General features: G+C 36.4%; 2 protein-coding genes across 4 annotated transcripts in view; one reads left to right on the top strand and one right to left on the bottom strand.

Annotated features, from left to right (window-relative positions):
• The window catches only part of osbpl8 (oxysterol binding protein-like 8), a 126,513-nt gene extending 119,845 nt beyond the window's left edge, over positions 1–6,668 (bottom strand). The window contains exon 1 of one of the 3 annotated variants that reach the window (XM_079816853.1): positions 6,288–6,668. The gene's annotated coding sequence lies outside the window, so the exon portion shown is untranslated. The remainder of the gene's footprint in view (positions 1–6,287) is intronic. The other 2 variants (XM_079816852.1, XM_079816854.1) reach the window with 2 other exon arrangements.
• A 1,933-nt stretch (positions 6,669–8,601) lies between these two features.
• Positions 8,602–19,033, top strand: part of zdhhc17 (zDHHC palmitoyltransferase 17) — a 60,842-nt gene continuing 50,410 nt past the window's right edge. Inside the window, exon 1 of the mRNA XM_079817968.1 lies at positions 8,602–8,684. Coding sequence (XP_079674094.1) covers positions 8,622–8,684 — 63 coding nt within the window. The 5' untranslated portion in view covers positions 8,602–8,621. The remainder of the gene's footprint in view (positions 8,685–19,033) is intronic.

The following is a 19,033-nucleotide window of genomic DNA, read 5'->3' as shown; positions in this document are numbered from 1 at the left end:
GAATGCTCTATTAAAGCGATACGGTTAGAGATTAGGAGGAAACTGCGGCTTTACGCAGCTCAACAGCTCTGGTCGAGCTGTGATATAAATGCAACGCTATTGGCTATTTTAAAAAGGGGAGGAGCTGATCAATACGTCCCACCCTGTCTTCCAGTTTCAGTGGAAATTATGTCAACACATTGAATAATGCTGTGTTTCATGGCACTTCAGTGGGACTTTAACAAACGTGCCTTTGACTTTCATTACAAGTGGAGATGCACCGGTCAACCGGCTGTTTTTTGTTTGATTTGGCTGATCTCTGTTCTGGACTATTACGAAGTCTGTAAACAAAACATTAACAGGCCAGAAGGGGCACGCTGAAGACGGAAAGGAGAGAACTGTACAAGGCACAGCAGGCTCATTCTTCGCAATGTTTGAAATATTGTAAGAGAAATATAAATACTTCGGTACCTAGTCGAATTTTAAAAATGTGACACTGACCGCCGTTTAGCTGGAATCATAAATACCTCTGATTGGCCATTGTGCTCACGCGTAGGCTTGTCGCGATAGTCAATAAATCAATTTAATCCATTGCAGTTTTCATCCATTTTATTTATTGTTTTTGGTATTTATTCAAGTTCATTTTTTGTTAACAGACTGAGAGTCCATTGCTTTTATTGTTTCTGGTTTTGTTCATTTATTGTGTGATTTATTCAGTTTTCAGTGTTAAATAGTCTTTAGAAATAAAAGTCTATTGATCTTTGAAAAGGTGTACCTGCATTATTATGCCATTATCATTATTTTAGATGAAAATGGTCTCAGAACAACAATATTATCGTTTATCGCAATATTTTCTTGTCCAATTTATCGTCCAGCAAAATTTGTTATCGTGACAGGCCTACTCACATGCTCATTGGATATGTCTGATTGGCTACAATGATCAACGCATGCGAGCGCATTAAAGCAATGTAAAGGCAGACTAATAGATTAATAGAAAAATATTCGTTGCAAAATATTTTTGAAATTCTAAATAATCTTAAATGTCTCCCTGTACACTCAGTGATTTGATTATGATACCTGTTGGCATAATAGGCCAAAGATAAGATGCATAGGATAGCCAAATATTTTTTTTAAACTTTCTTTTTAACATTTATTTTAAATTATATTGTGCTTTGTTTGTATAATGTCTGCATTTCAGTAACATTTCAATTGTGTTTCAGTGTTAAATAAATATTTTTAAATAGTATATTTGACATTAATTTTTCTTTAAAAGCTGCACTATGTAACTTTTCCGTCCACTAGAGGTCGCCCATTCAAAACAAAGGCGTAGTTTGATGACGCCACGTTTGAGCGCAGAATCCTGGGACATGTGGTCTTCACCTCACAGCCGGTGGGAAAGAATCGGAATAGGACTCGGGCAGAAATCATGTTCATGGATGTGATTATTAACGTTACTGTATTATTAACGTTAATACACAAGCAGAAGCGATTGTTAATAAGAAGAGCGCAACACACGCTTCGCGAGCAGCGGGACCTTTATTATGGCATAGTCGCCGGCGGGACTTTAATTATGCCACAGTCCGTTTTTGCGGTCATGAGTATGAGGTAACGCAGCTCTGTTTATCATATTAGACACATCTGAGTGTGTTGAAAATGATGTTATGACGTTACTCTGTGTGTTTGCTCGGCGGCTGCTATGACACTTGTTCACACTGCAGTGAGAGTAAAGCGTTTCTGCAAAATAAAACCAGATTGTCCGCTTGCAGAAACCGAGGGAAACGCAGATATGACGCCATCGACAGGCGACTCCCTCACACGTCACGGTTCCTTGGTTAAAATAGCAATTTCTCACGATTTACAAATAATTGGAAACATTTGGGATATTGTAAGTACTCAACTGAACAAAATATATAACACTGGCCTAGTGGTTTTACTGGAAAAAATTGACATAGTGCACATTTAAGACAAAATAGTAAAAAGCACATTTTTACTATTTAATTTATGCAATGGGGGAAAAAATTGGCAAAATAAATTGAAAAAAAAAAATCAATAAACTGTGTTCGGTATTCTGCTTCGGATTTTCATTTCGGTGCATCCCTAGATTCCAGCTCAACGAGTTACATTTTAAAAATGTTGACAACACTAGCCTGTTCTAGAGGAAACAAACAACTTAAAAACGGCAAGCGGGATCGGATATTGCCCATTTGCTTGAAAAAAAAAATCAGAATCGGAATCATTTACTCGACCTCAAGTTGTCCCAAAACTATAAGTATTTATTTCTTCTGCTGAACACAAAAGAAGATGTTTTGAAGAATGTTCGTAACTGTTGATGGACCCCATAGTATTTTTCCCCATCAACAGTTTGGTTACCCGTATTCTTCAAAATGTCTTCTTTCGTGTTCAGCAGATGAAAGAAATTCATACAGGTTTTGGACAACTTGAGTCCGAGGAAATGAAGACAGAATTCCTTTAACCTTAGTTTGTCAGGGACTAGGATCTTCTAGTCCAGAAATAGTTGGACAGCGATTTGGATTCGGTCCTCAGCTGCTAACACTATGCAAAATAAGACGACAAACACACCAGCAGCGTCAATAACGCACAACAACACAGGAATGGAAACTCTATTTGACATGCAAATAACGATCACTGTCTCTGGTAATGTTTTGTTCGTGCACACTTTCCTAAGAAGCAAACAATTGAGAAATCGCTGATGAATAATGCGGCGACAATGACACAAACTCTACATCAGGACTACAGTGTTCGACGTCAGAGGTGTATGACACACTAAATATTTACAACGGGTTTGGCATGACATGTTTACATAGCAGTTCAACATACATGCATTGTTAAGAAACTCTTACAGGTGCTACACCTCACATTTCACAACCTCTTTTTTTAACACTGTGACACAGAAAGCCATGTGGAAGTGTGCGCTCGGGTTTCTAAAGGGGAAAGTAGAAACATGAACCTTTACACAAAGGTCAAAGACACACACAAAAGCATCATCCGCATCAGGATTCTGTATCCGTTCTCGTCTAATCGCATGAAACAACAAAAACAGGCTAAAACAAGTTTGGTGGTCAAATTAAATGGCCAAATTGTGTTACTGAGTACTAATGAATTTAATCATTTTGTGAAGCTGCTTCTAATGACACACACACAATTATTATTACAAAGTAATTTCGCACTGTAATACACTGTTAACCATTAATTAAGCTACTTTTATGGTAATTAGAGATTTACCACACATCACATAGAAAACATCACTCTGGGACGAGGCAAATATTGGGTAAATAAACCAATACATGTACAATAACCACTTTTTCACCATTATATTTAAGTAACACTATTTTACAGTGTCCTTAGTAATAACAGTAAATTATGCATAATTACATGCAACTAACCATCAGCCAAACACATGGTAGTTAATTATTATTAACTTAAATATATATTTACACTGTAACAATGACACGTTAAAATAAAGAGTAGCCTATTTTATATTAAAAAGTGTCCTTTACAAAATAAAGTAACACTTTATTCTACAGTGTTCGTTACATATGTTACAAAGACTTACTTTAGTAATAACAGTAAATTATGCATAATTACATAAATTACATAAAAAATTGTTATTACTAGTAATTACATGTAACAAGGACACTGTAAAATAAAGTGTTACCAATAATTCAAAGGCAAATACTACGGTAATAAGTTAGTACCATGGTTTACCGGTGGATGAAGATGGTAATACTTTGCTATTGGCTACATCATGACACTGTTTGATTATCATAATCATATAATGTGTCATTTAATATTCAAAACGATAACATGTAATTACCATTATGGAAGTGCAATGGAATTTTTTTTAATGTGACACGTGGTATATTGTACAGTCATACCATGTTATAATGAATTGAATTATTGTGTGAAGCTGCGTCTAATGACACACAGTTACTGTTATTATTACAAAGTAATTTGTAATTGTAAGTGTCCTTGTTACATGTACTTACCATAATAATAACAATAGTAATTTATGCATAATTACACGCAGATAATGCTCAACCAAACCCCAATCCTATAGTAAGTACACTCAAAAAAATAACTAATTGGACAAATTCAATTTAACTGAGGGCAGCTTTTCCATCCAATAAATATGTGCAGCCCCAACTCATAAAAAACTAATTCATGCAATGAAATGTAATTGAGTTGGTCCAACTCAATTTGATCAAATACAGTTTAAATTATATTTATATACTTATAACAAGACTTTTTTTATACTTAAAATTAAATGAAAACATTTAATTGGAAAATCAATTATAATTTCATTCATCATCATACACAATGTAATGAAAATATAAGAAAAGAGGTGTCACTCCTGTCCTGACATTAACATATCACTGAGTGCCCACAGCCTAAGCAACATCTAACAACATCTTTCCCTTTAAACACATAAAATAACACTTTAATCCCTAAAATTATTCTTCTAATGGAGAGCATGCTGGGAACTACTGATCCACTGCCCAGTTAGTTGTCAACACAAATATTTAATGTAGTTTTAACACAACTTAATTAAGTAAACTTCTGTTTTAAATATATTAGGTTGATTGAACACAATTAAATTAAGTTGTGACAAAATGAGATATGTTTAAGTAAAGTGAACATAATTTAAATGTGTCATATCTATGAAGGGCCTGAATCATTTTTTTTGAGTGTACAACTGTAAATTAATATTACTCAGTACTTAAATATATATTCACACTGTAACAATGTCACCTTAAAATAATGGGGTACACTTTATTTTAAGGTGTCGTTGTTACAGTGAAATGATATGTTTAAGTACTGAGTAATAGTACTTACTATAGGGTTACACACAGAGAAAAAGGGTGTCAAAATTGTACCTTTAGGTGTACAACAGCTTGTCACCAGGGCAGTGCCCTTGAAATGTCATCCTTGTACCTTTTTTACTCCTAAAATGTGCATATTAGTACCCTTAGAGTGCAAATACGTACCTTGAGGAACTACTATGAACCTTTTTAAGGGCACTGCCCCAGGGACAAGCTGTTGTACCCCTAAAGGTACAATTTAGACACTCTTTTATGTGTGTGTATGGTAGGATTAGGGTTTGGTTGAGGGTTAGTTGCATGTAATTATGCATTATTTACTGTTATATGGTAAGTACATGTAACATGTGTAACAAGGACGATGTAAAATAAAGTGTTACCAAATAAAGGGTAACCCAAAAAGTATTTTACGGTGTCATTGTTACAGTGTAATTATACATTTCAGTATTGAGTAATATTTAGTAACTACGTGTACTTACTATAGGGTTAGGTTGAGGTTAGTTGCATGCAATTATGCATCATTTACTATGTTAAATACATGCAACATATGTAACAAGGACAAAGTGTTACCAATAATTCAAAGGCAAATACTACGGTAATAAGTTAGTACCATGGTTTACCGGTGGATGAAGATGGTAATACTTTGCTATTGGCTACATCATGACACTGTTTGATTATCTTAATCGTATAATGTGTCATTTAATATTCAAAACGATACTCAAATTATACCATTATGCAAGTGTAATAGACTATAAATAAAAATGTGATGCATACCATGGTACTGTTTTTTAAAAAAGGGGCAAAACACGTTGTTTGAAGAAGACCCCATATTTGTTTATTATGGTTTTACTTTCATAACAATGGTATTTTAAACTCTGGTTTACTGCATTTACATCCCTTTACATATAAATATTATTGTTTATGTTAACCACAAAAACACCCCCGAGTGTGTCACGTTAGCTATTACATAACATACCTTTCTCACTGCAATTAAATAACAGATTTGAAGACATGCAGATTTACAAAAAAATGCACAAATCCGATCTAAAATGATGGGAGGATGATCCATGCAAGCACATGTCCATCAACAATATCTGCAAAATGCAGACAGTGTTTCAAAACCTAGTTGGCTGCCTAACTAGACCGCATAATATAGATAAGAATACCATGATATTGGACGTGTCCAAAAACACTGGTACTTATGCTTTTCCATGGTATTGTTGTATAGTAATTGGTGCACATGTTGTTGATGCTCTAAATGCCAAAAATGACAGCTGACTGTATTTTGAGAGCTCAAATATACTGCATAAAACCAGTGATTCCCGCCCAAAAGCGCTGCACGCGCTGATGATGCTCATACATGTTGTTGTCTAGATAGGCGGCTCAATAGGTTTTAAGACACGGCCAGTTGAGTTCAATTTATGGGTTATTTCGCACGGAAATTCGCTATTACAAAACACCAGCTCTAACCTCAATTGTCCGAAGTCCTCCTCGCGAATAACACGGGCTTTTACTTGTGAGAATGCGGTGAATTGTGTAGATTGCGTCGTCTGGGGAGAATCCGTCTGTCAGTCCATCAGTAAACGGGTTAAAACTTCTCAGACGTATCCTGACGTGAATTGATCGCGATCCTACATACGGAGAGGGGGTCTGAAACGCTCTAACTGTGAGCCATAAACGCGTTTTGTGTCAATATAACAGCCATGAAGCGCGATACTAACTGGCCGCCTTCGCTCGCTCGCTCGCACGTCTGTCTTCCCCTTCCTCGGCGCGACTGTTTATCTGCGATCGTTGAGTTCTGTCTGCTGCCGTGCTCGAGGGATCGGCGTTCGACTGGGCTAAAAATAAAACAAGCGCACGAAAGCGGGTCTGGGATCAGCTCGTTGTTATGGAACGTAATCACGTCAGTTTGATAAAAACATTCAGGCAGACCGCAGATCAGCTGACTGTTTTGCGGCCGTTGGGCGGAGTCTGCGACGTATCCAGAGGCCTTTAATAAAAAATAAAAATCATATTAAAAGTCTAACGGATGGTACTGAAGATGTAACTTCATATGTAGCGTACATGTTGACTGGCTTTTAAAACAGATTAAACATAATTTAAATAAAATGGCATGTCACGTGATATTTTACAATTTTTTTAACAGTATTTATTTGGACCTTATCTAAAAGAATTTGAATGTTTTCACTCACATAACTTTTATTTTGGTTAACATGGCATACTAATAACATGGAAAGGGCTAGAAATAAATATTAGCTATCCAATGCTGCCATCACGTGGTAGTGCGCAAAATAAAAACACTTGACGACATCCCATCTGACAGCTATGACATCACTCTAAAAATGCTGGGTTGCTTTTCAACCCATGTTTGGGTCAAATATGGACATACATTTTTAAACCAAACGGTTGAATTTTTAAACCCAACGGTTGGTTTTTGTTACATTTTAAACCCAACGGTTGGTTTACATTTTTACATTTTTAAACCCTACGGTTGGTTTATATATATATATATATATATATATATATATATATATATATATATATATATATATATATATATATATATATATATATATATATATATATATATATATATATATATATATATATATATATATATATATATATATATATATATATATATATATATATTTTATATATATATATATTTTATATATATTTTTATATATATATATATATATATATATTTTTTTTTTTTTTTTTAATTTTTTTTAAACCCAACGGTTGGTTTACTTTTTTTTTCTTTCTTTTTTTAGGAACCTAATGGTTGATTTACATTTTTTACATTTTTAAACCCAACGGTTGGGTTTGTCCATATTTTAAACATATTGTTAACCCAGCATATCATTACATGAATGGAGGATAATGAGCTAAATATTAAGGGAAAAATAAATTAAAATAAAACTGTTTCATAATAAAAGTTAAAAGAGGATACGCACACATAGAACGACCTGTATATATTTATTTATTATTTTTAAAGCTTTATTTAGTAACAAATCACAGAGCAATTAAATACAAAACAACAGTAATAATAACAGCAAGAAAAGCTGTGAACAAAATAAATAAATAAAAATAAAAAACAAATAGTAATAATAATACAAAGACCTATATATTTATATAAAGTGATAAAGTAGGTCGATGACGTAATGCTACATAATCTACAGTAGTACAGGTAAAGCATTAACTCCTAGCTAGTACCATGTGAAGGACATCGATTTTATGCCACTTATAATAAAATGAAATACATTTCTTATACAATTACACGTCGGTGCACTGATACACTCTACATTGCTCTTTCTGTGATCTGTGTTTTGCTCTTGTAATTATAAGAGCCCATAGGAAACTATTCTAGATATTTTCTATTCTCCTTGGTATTTGGGTATGTAATTATTGGCTTTATATGTTACAAAACACGGCGTACATTTATATTTGATTACTATTTTTAGGCTACATGTGTACACACGCACGTTTAAGCTATGTTATGCATTTTTATACAGATTCGACCAAAAACGAAAAATGGTCGAATGTTTTGGTTATATTCTATCAAATAATGTTATTGTATTGATTCTTGTTTTCAAAAAGAAGCTATGGAAACTAGGCACTCTAAAACGAATAATAATATACATAGACTATTGAATAATATACTTAAGAAATATAAAAAATTGACCAGGTCAAATCTCACGCGCACGAGCGCGCACTGTTTCCTCGTGCACGCGCGCGTCTCTCCTGTTTATCGCCCCCTAAATGTTTTTCCCATGATGCTCCGCGTGGTCGAGCAGCAAGATGGCGGACGCTTTGGACGAATTTGAGAAAGAAGCTGGTTGCGTCCCGATCCTCCATCCTGAGGTAAAAAAAAATACAGCCTTTATCCAGCTGCACCACAGAAGCACTCCTTAATGAAGCTGGAGTGATTTCACGTCCAGTAAAACGCGATTTCTACCGTTAACTTCTCACAATGAAGGAGAGGGGCTGCATCCCCCCCACTGCTGCGTAATAGCATTGCTGCTAAACATTAGCATTTCATAATCACAGATTTTATTTTTATTTTTCGTTTCATCGCACGTCCAATCATACGTTTTAAGACAGCGGTGCGTTTTTATTCCATATTGTGCAATGACAAACTTGACATTAGGATATTATAGAAGTATTCCCAGTGTGTTGTGCTGCGTTTGCATCTAAATGACAGATACCATTCACAAACATCATCATTATTTGCACTCATTTACCTTCAGATTTGGACATTAATTGTGGCATATTATTTTCTCAGTGTTGTTTTAGTGCACTGAATTTTGCTGTTTGTTGTTGAAATGTGACAGATCTGCTTCAGAGCTGTCAATGTTGTGTTATTTACAGGCTCGTAAATTTCATTTTCATGAGTAAATGTAATTATTTGAGCTGCAATTGATGATTTACATGTTTGACTCATTTCTGACTTTGCATTGACCCGGCTTGTTTTACATTAAACAAAACACACTATGTTGGTTTGGAATATAATTGTCGGTTCTTGCATTTATATAGTTTTATATGTGCAATAGTAGGACACCGCACATCTGAGGGTTGCTAAATCATAGTCACCTCAAAAGTGCAATGAATAAAATGAAAGTTTTTGTTCCTTTCATTCATGTATTGCCTTTTTTTGGACGCAGTGCTGGTGTGTAGTGAGACAGCTTGCTCATATGGGACCTCCTGCTGTAAATTATTCATGCTCACACAGTTTTTACCATACAGCTGATCACACACATGTAGTCTCAGGGAATGGGAGCGTCACATTTGGCTTGCAGTCATACTAACACACGCTGACCTGTTGGACTGAAAGGAAGCTCTCATGAGCTGCAATGTTTATAGTTTTATATAATATGTTAAATAGTGGTCAACCACTATGGGGTTTTTTAAATGACCAATGCTGATATCTGTTGAGCAAGGTTGCAAAAGCATAATACAATTGTGCAATACAGAAGTGCATTGAAAGCAAGATGTGCTTGCGTTATTGTAATCGTGTGTGTGTTTGCTCTCAGGTGTTCAATGGGATGAGCTGGTTGATTTGGAGGCTAGAACATGAAACCATGATAGTGGTTGTGTTTTGCATGTGGCTGTTTGAGAGAGAGAGAGAGAGAGAGAGAGAGAGAGAGAGAGAGAAATAGATTGACTGTCCTCTATATTTGGCTTATGCATCATCAAAAGGTTATAAAAAAAAAACTTTTTTTGCTGAAAAAGCAGAAAAGAAATCGAAATAGACTAGGGGTCGATCGATATGTGTTTTTCAGGACCGATACCGATTATTACAGATCAAGTTGACCGATAACTGATATTTTGAACCGATATATGTGTCTAGTGTAAAAATTTAAATTTATGTCAAAAATAAGAATAAAAAGGCCTCTGACAAAGACTCCCTTTAAATTATTTTACCATATCTTTAATTGGAAGAACTGTTAATATTAACAACATTAATATTAAGAATAATAACATAAAAAGTGCATGGATCATCCAGCAGCATTCTGTAAACATTTTGTAAACCTTAAAGAAGTGACCATCAATGGATTAAATAAAACACACACACACACGCACACACACATATATATATATATATATATGGACATTATCTTCATTATCCTCATTATCTTCAGCTGGGATTTTCAAACATTTTCGGCTTCAGTTTCGGTTTTCGGCCAAGTGCATACTAAATTTTCGGTTTCGTTCCAGAATTTTCATTTCGGTGCATCATTAATCTGCATAATTCTTTTCTTTTTTTTAGCCTAACTGTTGCAAATAAAAATATTTTTTCATTTTAAAGAGTTTATAAAAATATGCTTTGTAATAGGCTGCTGTATATAAAAAGTAATATAACTCTTAAAAATATGAATTATATATTTATTTATGCCGGCGCTGCGTTGTCACAGGAAAATCCCAGCTGAAGATAATGAGGAAATTACTCCGCTCCCTTTGCCAAGTGTATATATATATGTATATATGTATGTGTGTGTGTGCTAAATATAACATATTACAACATCATTATTAAATGACACACACATATATATATGTATAAAAAGCCAAGTATGCTCGTAATCATAGGGGAACCTTTTTTAGTGCTATATTGCACCAATTTTGGTGCTTCAGTGGTTCTTCAGCGGTGCTATATAGCACCTTAGTCAAAGAACCGCTGAAGAACCACTGAAGCACCAAAATTGGTGCTATATAGCACTAAAAAAGGTTCCCCTATGAATACGAGCCAAGAACCATTTTTGGTGCCATATTGAACCTTTTTCTTTTAGAGTGTTAGTTGGGTTAAATATTATAGCTGTGAATGAGAGAATACATTAAATATTTTTTTTGTGTGCCCATTTGCTCACATAGCAAAAGAAAAACGCCACAGTAACTTTCAGAAAGAGGGAAAAAATAGAGTGAGATTGATAACGGCAGTGAAAAGAGAGAAATATGTTAATTTTTACCATCACTCCCATAGACGCTATTACTAAACACCCTCACAGCAGCGGAAACTTTTTTTGATTCAAAAGTAATAAAATACAAAGTATTAGTGTTATAAATGTACATATATTTTTGAAAATGATAATACAAAAATCGTTGCAGGATTTATGATATTGATGACCGTTAAAACGCGTCATCACAGTCTGTGAAAAGGGTCTATATTGAAATTCCCACCCAGAACAGAAAGACACCCCTCCTCTATATCTGTGCATTTGTCTTTAGTTAATCGATGCTGTTAACTGGTGGAAAGTCCAGTTCAGACGCTCTGGCCCTGGGTCACCTGGGTGGGCGGCAGTCATATAGTGAATATCCAGCCATCTGTTCCCCTTCAGACCTGAGGTTTTCTTTCAGATGATGGTCAAAGGGAAGATGGTCAAAAGTGTGCCATCTTGATGGAGGAAAGGCCACTGTTTGTGTGCAACACATTTAGTTTAGTGGCTTTGAGGTTTTCTGCTGTTTCCTGTTCCTGCATTGTGGGTGTTATTTTTAATTCGCAGTGTCGTATGTAAAAAGGAAATGTGAAATCTTACTGCAAGCAAGAAGTGACTAACTAATCGTGGGTTATGTTACGCCTGAGGTAAAAATGATGTTAGATTATTAATTTCAAGTTAAGGCATGTTCACACCAAGAACAATAACTAATGCCTGCTTCAGACGTGGGATTTCGGCAATCCTAGATCATTACAAATCACACGGTGTGATAAGGATCTGATGAACTTGGGTACGACATGTACAGTCAAACCCAAAATTATTCAGACACCAGATACCATTTTTGATATAATAGTGTGTGCCGGACACTATAGTTCATTTATGTAAGTGAGGATGGCAAAATAAAGTAAACTATACCCAAAAATAAGTCAAATTGATGCTAACATTTGGGGTATTTAAATGATTCCGACACTTTTACTGAAGTTTTTTTTTCTTTATTTGCTAATGTGACCTTTTACACCACAGACTGAACAAAATGAAGCATTGCTTAAGCCAAATTGGTATTATCTAATTGTGTAGTTAAAGTTAACATCTGATTGGTTGATTGTAATCCATTACATCCCTTTCTATCAAAGTTATCCGACATTATGACACAGTTTAACTCTGAGTTCTTGTCATATTTTATGACCATTTTCTAAATTATAGTGAATAAACTGTGATAATGTGAGTGTTGAAGGTGTCTGAATACATTTTGGTTTGACTGTATAGACTGTACGATGATGACATATCGAATTGTAGACTACGACGCAAGTTAGTATAGAAGAATAAACAAATAGTGCGAGATGAATCGCACTTTGGCAGTTGTGTTTTTTATGTGCAATGAAAAAAGAGGAGGAAGTGAAAGAGGAGAAGATGGATGTGGTAATGACTAGGGAAAAGAGGACATGTCAATTTTGCAAATGGAGCTTGGGTAGTTTTAGCGAAATGTTTGGTTGATCAATGCACCATTTCATGTAGAAATGTTATTGGCTAGTCAACAGACATAGATCTGTGAGATGATCGGGCTAAATTTCTGACAATGTTTGCTCGGAAGACCGTGACACTGTGCAATGTAGGAACCACGACCACAGAAATCGCCACGATTCGGTCATCTTTCGTCTGGGACAGCCCAAAATCGAATAGTGTATACTGGGCATAGCACACCAGCGGACGAAAATTTTCTGTTTATTATATATGTTTCATCGTCTGCAGCTTTAAATGCTCTTTAAAGCAGGATGGATTCTAATTGGCTGTCAATATAATCTGGATCAAACTCACCATTTTGAGAAATCAGGCTCAATAGAAACAAAAGCGAACTCTCGTCTTTAAAAATTAAAATAGAGCATTTAAGAATAAATATAACAGTATAATAATAATAATATTTATATTTTACAGAAAACAAAAAAATTATGGGTTACCTGTTAGTATGCAGACAGCCTACGACTAAAAATCATTAGAAAGGTCTAAGGATTTATTGTAAAAAAAAAAAAAATTATTATTATTATACAAATCTGTGCTTTTTAATCTGTGATATCAATTTCTTAAAGTCTATGTCTTTAATATGAAATATGAGCCTCTTATGCATCCACTGTGGGGATTAAAACTCCTGTACATTGAAGAAATACATTTATTTAGAGAGAAGTTTTATTTTTCTTATTTTCTACCCAAAAGTTTCATTCATACTGGCGGCCAGAGGGCGCCCTCGAGCAGAAACGGCACATTTGCGCCAGAGAAGTAATCACTTGTTTTCAGGAAATCCCAATGGGAAAGCCCTAATGTGAAGCTTGCTCTCTATGCTGAATAAAACGAAGATAGAAACGCTTTGACTGATTTAAACATGAAGATAATACTTCTGCGACAAGATATGGTGTATTTGAGTTCTTCACGCCTTCTCTGGTATTTTCATAATAATAAAGTATGCAGTGCTGATTGACATTCTGTGATAAGAAGCCACATCAGCTCAACTGACTATATGAAGTGAGATAAAACATGTTATTAAACGTTGTATTTGGTTGACAACAGGTTTATGAACGCTTCGCATTACTAGTTTGTGAAGATGTTTGACACATGTTGCTCAAACTCGCAGTGCTTTCAGACGGAGCAGCGTTTACTGACACGCTGGGCATTTATTTATTTCATTAAAATCGCAGCCTTTGCGCTTTCATAATCGCACATAAGCCAAATCACGATTGCGGTTCGATTTCGATTAATCATGCAGCCCTAATTTAGACCCTGGTTCCTGTGGTCGAAACACACTGAGTACCATCCCAAAATCCCTATTTCCTGGGGAAAGTTCCTGCGGTGGAAACACGGCTTAAGCGTATCCCATCATGCATCATGTTCGGGAACTCGCCTGCCCCGAAATCGTGAGATATTGAGGAAAACATTCCATTGTAAGTTAAATTAATTCGATTTGGTAGTAAAACATAAATCTTTGCACATTTTATTGGTGCAAATATGAGGGATGTGTGTATTTTGCACAATATTTGCAACTGCTTTTTATCACAGAAGCATTTCTGTTAGTTACATAGAGACTACTCAACAAGTTTATTTTAAAATGCAAAGTATTGAAAATGAAAAAAAGTTCTGTAGACCGCAAGTTTGTATATTTGGACAGGGCACAACAATATCGTTCCTCTGTGTCTTTATCTTTATCGTTCTCGTGGTGTGGAGATCTGCTATTCTTTTATATTTAGAAGGATTTTAAAACCATATCCTTAGTGTGAATGGGCCTTTAGTGTGATGTATAGCTGTGGCATTGCCTTGACTGTGTGAATATAATTTCATAATGACGGTTGACGGGCATTCCAGACATGTTGTGATGGACATTGACATGAACTAAAGATATAAATGGCAACATAATTAACAGCGCTAACAGAAGCTGTTGATAAAAAGCACTCGCTCCCCAGAGCAGGATCTTAGGCTGGCATGAAACTTTTTTTTTTTTTTTACTTGCATTTGACACAAATCGGAGTTTGTTGCACATGTTTAAACGCAAAAATCCACGCGAGATTCACATTTTTTTTCTGCATCTGTTCTGAGCAACTTTAAAATGTGGTTTTAAATCAGATACATAACCAACATCTGGACATCTGAACTGCATGTATGCGATTGCACTTAAACGCTTTTTTTTTATTGAGGTGGAAACATAATTCACCCTTCGCCGCCAGTTTGATTGACAGGTGATCTGACCAATCACATCGCCAAATCTGCTTGTTTGTCCGACAAAGCAGTCAGGAGAGTTAGTAGATTAATGTTGGCGGACTTGAACTTGGAAAAACGGTGTGTACGGACCAGAGTTTCCGCTAGAAAAAAATGGTGCCGGTCAAAGTGACCGGCAGAGGTTTCGTTTTCCGGACATTTTGATGATATGCCGGTCAAATATCGCCTCTTAATTATTCAAGTTGAGGAAAACTGAAAGCAGTTTATGTAACTTAAAAAAATGACATAATCAGGCCGTATATGCAACATGTTTATTAGCCTAACTTTCAAATAGACGGGAAAAAAAACATGAACGTCCGATTGGCGTCAATCAACCAATTTTTTTTTACTATGGTTTCACATTTCATAGTTTAACAAACCAACCCCCCTTCCCCACATAAAATATCCGAATATAGCATTGTTTTTACTCAAGCAAATTTAATTATAAACTCAGTATGTCTCATTTAGTTGGTAACATTTAAATTGGCCACCGTGTGAAATGACTCCTTGTCAAATGAACTTGAACAAACAAATGACTAGGCCTATAACATTGTCTCGCGTCATTTTTGGCTACTTTTTACGCTTTTTTGCAGTGCTGAATTGTGCAGCTGCCGACTTAAAATCAAAAGTTCCCAGTGTCTCTCCACAACTTGCAATGCGCATAAGCCGCGTAACCTTGTTCTCCGCAAGGCGACTTCGCTGCTTCGTCTTGATCCGATTCTGCAGTGAGAACCCCCTCTCTGCAGGAACACTCGAGACAGGGATTACACAGGCTATCTTGGCGAGCTTGGTCCACTCTGGATACATTTCGCTGAAATCACATATGAGGACTTCGCAGGCTGTGGAGAAATGCAATCCTCCATAGCCACGGAGCGCTGTCATGACAGCGAGGGCATCACGTCGCAGGCTTACGGTATCGATAAGAGGAGCGGTGTCCGCAGACTCAAGGCTTGTAAAATGGCAAACAATCCTTCTGATCGCTGGTTCTGCATATTCCTGGAGAGCTATAAGATAATATAATAGGTGAGAACGATATTAGAATTATAGGCCTACAAAAGAATGCTGCGTTTATTATAAATAGGCCTGTATGGGTCATTCTGTGGAAATGTCCATTTTTCTGTCCCTAGCCTTTACAAAAATATCACACTTAAAAACACTTTAGGGTCACAATTTCTTTACATTTTAAAATAAAACAATATATTATTTGAAAAATTACACCTTCTTGAGCCATCAATAGGCTATTTGATTTTTATTAATTCTATAGAATTCCCATTATATCCCATATTTAAACTATAAAATATATATTTTTTTCTGTCACATTAAATACAATGCGACATGTGACATTATAATAATTTTACATCCATTTAATTCTGCTACACTGAAAAGTTAAGATTTAAAGGATTGCATCATTAATTGTAACCGGTTGTCAAATAGTTTAATTGTTACATGGTTGCGCAAACGAACTAACCCCATTCAAGCACACTTTTAACAACCCTGATTAAAATAAATAAAACATTATCTCCATATTTGTTGTATTATTATTTTTCGTTAACTCTGACTACAGTATGCTGAAAAAAAATGAAAAATAATATTTAATAAAAACCTTTGAAATTGCCAAAGTATGGTAACACCAGTGACAAAAGTTACATGCCGTCTTTAAATAAATGCACAAAAAATATAATTTTTTATTTATATATTTAACATTTTTATTAATCTAATAATGTGGTGTAAGTTTAAATGTTAGAAAAACAAATACATTTTAAGACACCTTGCCAGTTGCCATACCAAAAGTGGACATTTCTGTAGAATGACCCATATCAACATCTACTTACCACTATGTGTCTGCGGATATCTAGAGGGGTTCAGAAGGGCATCGAGGCAGTGAAGTAGATCCATGCAATCGTCGGGGAACCGATCTAGCAAGGCATCTATCAGATGTTGAACATAGCGTTCTCTGGCTTTTTTGAAAGCTTGAATGGAGCGGTCGCTTGAATTGGTCACTTTGACATCCTTGTACGTGCCGTCTTTAAATCCCGCCTGGAATGTTTCCTCTTCTGGACCGGGGACATCTCGTAAGTGTGTAAATGCCGCGACAGATGCTTGCACTATTGGTCGGATGCTGGAAAGATTGACGTTGTCTTTCTGAAAAACTAAATTCAGTTTTGTCATCACTGGTAGTAGATCGGCCAGTGCGTGAGTCAGGGCTATGAAGCTGTAGGTCTGGATTTGACCAAGCAGCCCTTGTGCTTGGGTATTTCCTCCCACTGCCTCTTCATTCATTTCCATGGCCACAGCTGCCCAGTTGTGCTTCATGGCCTCCACAGCCCTGTGTAGGGATAGCCAGCGGACTGCACACGGCTGCTTGAGGCTGACCATGTCCTCATCACTGAGTGCAGCTGTTAATTGGCGGAGCCGGGCTGTTCTGGTGGCAGAGTGTCTGTAGAAGGAGTACACCGAGGAGATCGTGTTTTTGTAAGCTCTGATGTTTACCACAGCTTTCTCTGCGTCCAGAACAGCAAGTGCAGCCCTGTGGGCAACGCAGTGCACCTGGATAGAAAAGGGATTTGCTTGCTTAAACAAAGCACCCACCCCACCATGCCTTCCCATCATTACACTTGCACCATCTGAACCCAGGCCAACGACACGGGACAGTGCTATATCCATTTCGCGAAGCACCGCAACAACGCGATCATAAATGCATCTTGCTGTCCCGGAGTCCACATCATAATTTCCAAGAAAGCATGTCTCCACCTTTCCTTTTATTTCCAGCTTTAGATATATGATTAACTTTTTGTTCACAGTGATATTTACAGTTTCATCAATTATTATTCCAATGAAGTCACTGTTTTTCAGTTTTTCACGGATCTGTTCCACCACGATGTGTTCTAATGCCTTTTCCATATCATCCACAGAGTCGCTGTGGCAATAAATGCCATCGGTGGTGACAAAATCTGGAGCCTCGAGAGCTTGCAGTAGCTCAGTCTGTGCTACAAAATGGTTAGATGGGAGATCGTGTTTTGCCATGTGGAATACAATTTTGAGCTGAGAGCATAGTTTTTTCTTAGAAGTTTCCGTGGCCTTGTCACAGTGGCCTTTCATCGCAACCTGCTGTGGCGTTAAATTGTGCGCCGCGACATGGTCATTGCTCTGACTATGTTCAATGAGAGCAGACATTCTCAAATTATTCGACCCTCTTGTGAATCCGTTGCGTCGTCCTGCCTTTTCGCAGCGCGAACATAACATTTTTTCGTTACCATCAACTACCTCACATCTTAGCCATGGGAACTTGTCACTCCATTCCGACCGATACGCCCTACACTTCGGCTTTTTCTCCGGTGGTGGCGGAGCTGTCTGGCTCTGGACATCTGAGGCTTCAGGCGTTCCTGATTCAGTATCCTCCTTCGCGTCTGGCCTTTGAAAAAAACTTTTAAGGCTAGTCTGCCTGGGCCTGGCCATATTTGAAACGTCTCTCTATAGTTCGTGGTTTAGGTCTATATTATAGCCGTTAGGCGTGCGCTTTATTTGAAATGCAACATGCGATGTTGTTTAAAAACTTTCAAACGGTCGATTCAGATTGTGTTAGGGGGCGGGGCCGGTTACTAGGCAGTTTTAATCTGACAATTTGTCAGATTTTAATCTGAAATTTTAATCTGACAATTTGACCGAAAAGATTTAATTTTTTCGGACATTTAATTTTTTTCCCGGCCAATGTCCGGTAATTACCGGACAACGGAAACCCTGGTACGGACGTCTTTCCGCGGTTGAAACAACATTTCTTTTAGTGTACATAGCGACAGTAACTAAAGGGGGCGGGCCTTTGCAAATGGTCAATTGAGCACACAGAAACATTCAGGAGCATAGAAACTGTCCCGTGAATTTTATGAATAAAACAGCTTTGCTACTAAATGTCACATTATATTTCTCAGCAGTGAGGTGATAACTTTGCTGTTTTTATAATTAAAACCACATTCTTCACTATTACACACAGACGCACTCAGGTAATTCTCTCTCTCGTTAATCCATTTTAATTCATTCAAATACATT

Source organism: Gobio gobio (assembly GCF_949357685.1).
Source record: "Gobio gobio genome assembly, chromosome: 5".
Taxonomy (NCBI): domain Eukaryota; kingdom Metazoa; phylum Chordata; class Actinopteri; order Cypriniformes; family Gobionidae; genus Gobio; species Gobio gobio.
The sequence above is the reverse complement of the archived record's forward strand: the minus strand, read 5'-3'. Positions and strand labels throughout refer to the sequence as shown.